The sequence below is a fragment of the Salvelinus sp. IW2-2015 genome, unplaced genomic scaffold (assembly GCF_002910315.2).
Source record: "Salvelinus sp. IW2-2015 unplaced genomic scaffold, ASM291031v2 Un_scaffold4213, whole genome shotgun sequence".
Lineage (NCBI taxonomy): Eukaryota > Metazoa > Chordata > Actinopteri > Salmoniformes > Salmonidae > Salvelinus > Salvelinus sp. IW2-2015.
This window is the reverse complement of record NW_019945484.1, coordinates 22722-26436: the sequence shown is the minus strand read 5'-3', so window position 1 is coordinate 26436 and position 3715 is coordinate 22722. Positions and strand designations below refer to the sequence as shown.

Here is a 3715-nt window from a genome sequence, read left to right as displayed (position 1 = left end):
AGCCATCAACCTTGGACCTTTTTAATGGAGTCTGAATCCTTTCTGCCAAAGCCATTCTATTTCAGCACAGCTTATTGTCTTCTGACAGTTGTAATGGTTGTGGAGTGTACTGTGCTGTCTCTGTGTTGCTGTGAGACAGTGGTAATGATTGTTGAGTGACTGTGCTGTCTGTGTTGCTGTGAGACAGTTGTAATGATTGTTGAGGAGTGACTGTGCTTCTTCTGTTTTGCTGTGAGCAGTGGTAATGGTTGTTGAGGAGTGACTGTGCTGTCTCTGTGTTGCTGTGAGACAGTGGTAATGATTGTGAGGAGTGACTTGCTGTCTCTGTGTTGCTGCATCTTCTCTTCTTTTTTGTTGAGGAGTGACTGTGCTGTCTCTGTGTTGCTGTGAGACAGTGGTAATGATTGCTGAGGAGTGACTGTGCTGTCTCTGTGTTGCTGTGAAACAGTAGTAATGATTGTTGAATACTCACTCTGTTTTTCTGTGACAGGCTGTCCGGAGGGTAAAAAAGTGGAATTCATTACCAGCCTTTTAGACGCCCTCACCACAGACATGGTCCAGGCCATAAACTCACCAACCCCCTCTGGTGGCGGGAGGTAAGTCGTACCGATATGTATACCCTTCAAGCTTAAACAGTCAACTATGATGTTGAAATCTCTATCATTAGGTTTGGATGAGGAATTCGATCTGGAGGCCTGAGTGTGTACCTGAGCAGGTTCTGAGTGTGTACCTGAGAAGGTTCTGAGTGTGTACCTGAGAAGGTTCTGAGTGTCTGTACCTGAGCAGGTTCTGAGTGTGTACCTGAGCAGGTTCTGAGTGTCTGTACCTGAGGGTTCTGAGTGTGTACCTGTGTGTACCTGAGCAGGTTCTGATTGTGTACCTGTGTGTACCTCCTGAGCAGATGCTGAGTGTCTGTACCTGTGTATGAGTACTGGGTGTACCTGTACAGGTTTGAGTCGAACCCCCTCAGTATGTGGACCTGTGTCTGAACCCTGTGGACCTGTGCAGGTTGACGGAGCCGGACCCCAGCCACACTCTAGAAGAGAGGGTGGTCCACTGGTACTTTACCCAGCTGGACAACAACAGCAGCCATGACATCAACAAGAAGGAGCTGAAGCCTTTCAAGAGATACGTCAAGAAGAAAGCCAAGCCCAAGAAATGTGCRAGGAAGTTCACTGACTACTGTGACCTGAACAAGGACAAAGCCATCTCACTTCTGGAGCTGAAGGGCTGTCTTGGGGTCAGCAAGGAGGGTGAGTGAGGAGGAGAAAGTATTTTGGTACAGAGCGTTCTTCTCTGGCATGTTGGATAGTTGTTCAATAGTTCATTGTACATCTTCATTATGGAGCCGTCTTTCATTTCTATCCTCCGAAGAACTCGGCAGGAACTAAATTTCTCTGAACTATGTTACTAACTGTCCAGAAATGTTGCAGTGCACCAGTAATTGCGGTTAGCTAGCGAGSAGCTAGGCGAGGACAGACTCCACACTTCCAGTCCGGACCCTGTCCCATCTGACCGTACAGCTCAATGGACAACCAGACAGGATGTGTGGATCAGCGTCTCAGATCATTAGGATCTGTTGTGTTAAAAGCAGTGAAAATGACCTGGTTATAATGCATMATAAGACTTGTATAGAGCATGTATAACCCCTTTGTAATCTCTTATTACCATGTCATAATGATGCTGACTGAATAACAGCCATTTTGTGACATAGACATCCCAGTCTGACCTGTAATGCGTGTTTCCTCCTCTCCTCTCCTCTCCTTTTTCTACAGGTAGTTCTGTGAGCAGCATCAACCAAGGGACAAGGCAAGGGATTAATTTGTTCAGTAAGACCCACTAATATGCTTTCACTAACCTTAGCACCAACGTAAACCGCTGTAGACCGCTTCAATATAATCCATTAACATCCTTGTATGTAAACCAAATGTATACCCTGTTGCAGTACGTWACGCCAAATGACGATCCTGCGTCGTTTGCATCGAGTTGTGTGGCTGCACATTMTTTTGCTACGCAGCGATGCAGGATGGGCATTTTGCCTTAGCTAATTGTAGTTCTTGGGTTGGGTATAACTTAAGCTTRAGACTGGCTTCTGACTGGATTCTGTTATTGGTCTGRAAGCTTCTGATTCAGATGCACACAGCTTTATGTTCTAGCTTCACTTGGAGGTCTTTGCTTTACAGTGACTGCTAAGGTTAGGTACTGTTGTTTTCAAAAGGACTTGTAAAATCAGGGATTCTTGAAATGCCCGGGAAAGTCCGGCAGGGAAACTTTTTTGGTTTGTTGTTGTTGTTGCATTATTTGAGCTTTAAAAAATTTATTTGTGGGAATTTTATTAAGGGGAAAATGTGTTCGGCTGTATGCCCAGAAATGACCTTTTGTTCGAAAAAAAAAAAAAAAAAAAGTGTGTTTCAAATGAAAGAGAACTGACAATAATGGACATTAACTTGGAATGAAATGATTTTATGTAAAAGGATATATCTTCCAAATGCCCTTTAGAGAATATTTCTCTAAAACTTTGATTCCTAAAAGATATTTCTGGACATTTGGTGAACAGTCAGATTGGTCTAAACTGGATCAGGAATGAGCAGGGTCACTATACCATAAGGACCGCTTTATTCATGTCCTCATTACGTTAGTGAACAAGACACTCATGGTCTGGAATGTTCTCTACTGGTTGATAGATGTAAACAAACAATATTGGAATCACCATGGTTACAACCATAAACTGTCAATCCATCTCCTGATAGACTAAGATATTATTTTGGTTCACAATATGTTAATTTTAATCCGGTTTTAGAGTCATACATCAACTGAGGAGAAACTAAATGTCTTACTGTGTATACACTTGAATGAGAAAGGAAAATTCAATTTTTGTCCCTCCGTAAAACGAGAACTCCATAGAGTGCTGATAGAATGGTTTGGTTTTTAATTGGGGATTTTCAAATGAATCATTTTCCATATTTTATAAATGTTTGTATTGAACTTAAATTTTTAGCGGCAAAAATATGTCTGTTTTTTAATTTAGTTTGCTACTTGTCCTTCATCACTGATGGCTAACCTTAAGATACTTTTTTGGGGGGTCAATATATTAAAATATAATATATATTCACTGTGTCGTGCAACATATGCTTTAAACTGTTGTAAAATATTTGCTGTGGTAGACTTAAGGCAGCGGATGGGCAATTTTGATGGGGGGTTGGCCACTTAGAAAATCTGAGCTCATCATGAGGGGCAACAGTTACCAATGGGGGTCGGAAAGAAGATTTGTGAAATAATAGAATAATTTCATGCTATGCTACATATTTTGCCATATGGGTGGCAGAGAATTATTATTATTTTTATATTTTTTATTTTTTATATTGATACATCAGTAAGCCTGACACTACAAATCAATATGCCCCCCCCCCCCCTCCCACAGGCTGGTAATCATTGCGACCTGATTACTACGTTTAGATAGCTGCCGTAGAGCTAACTTACCAGATTCTACATAAAATCTTTGCTGACGTGTGGGCTTATGTTGCAAACTGTGGAATATCTGATGCCACGGAACACTTAAATGGACAACGGCTTGTGTATTCGTTACTATTCTTAACTAAGTTGGAAAGCCTGACTGAAGGGTTAATGCTTCTGGTTTTAACTGTGTTTTAGAGTTTCGTGAGTTAGAGAAAGAACAACTCGCTAAAATTGGCTAGACGATAATTGCCCCTGAACC

At 41.7% G+C, this 3715-nt stretch overlaps 1 protein-coding gene across 1 annotated transcript in view; it reads left to right on the top strand.

The window, feature by feature from the left end:
- Positions 1–2828, top strand: part of LOC112077032 (SPARC-related modular calcium-binding protein 1) — an 18703-nt gene extending 15875 nt beyond the window's left edge. The window contains exons 2-4 of the mRNA XM_024143640.2: positions 491–596; positions 1009–1253; positions 1776–2828. Coding sequence (XP_023999408.2) covers positions 491–596; positions 1009–1253; positions 1776–1843 — 419 coding nt within the window. The 3' untranslated portion in view covers positions 1844–2828. The remainder of the gene's footprint in view (positions 1–490; positions 597–1008; positions 1254–1775) is intronic.
- Positions 2829–3715: the final 887 nt, after the last annotated feature.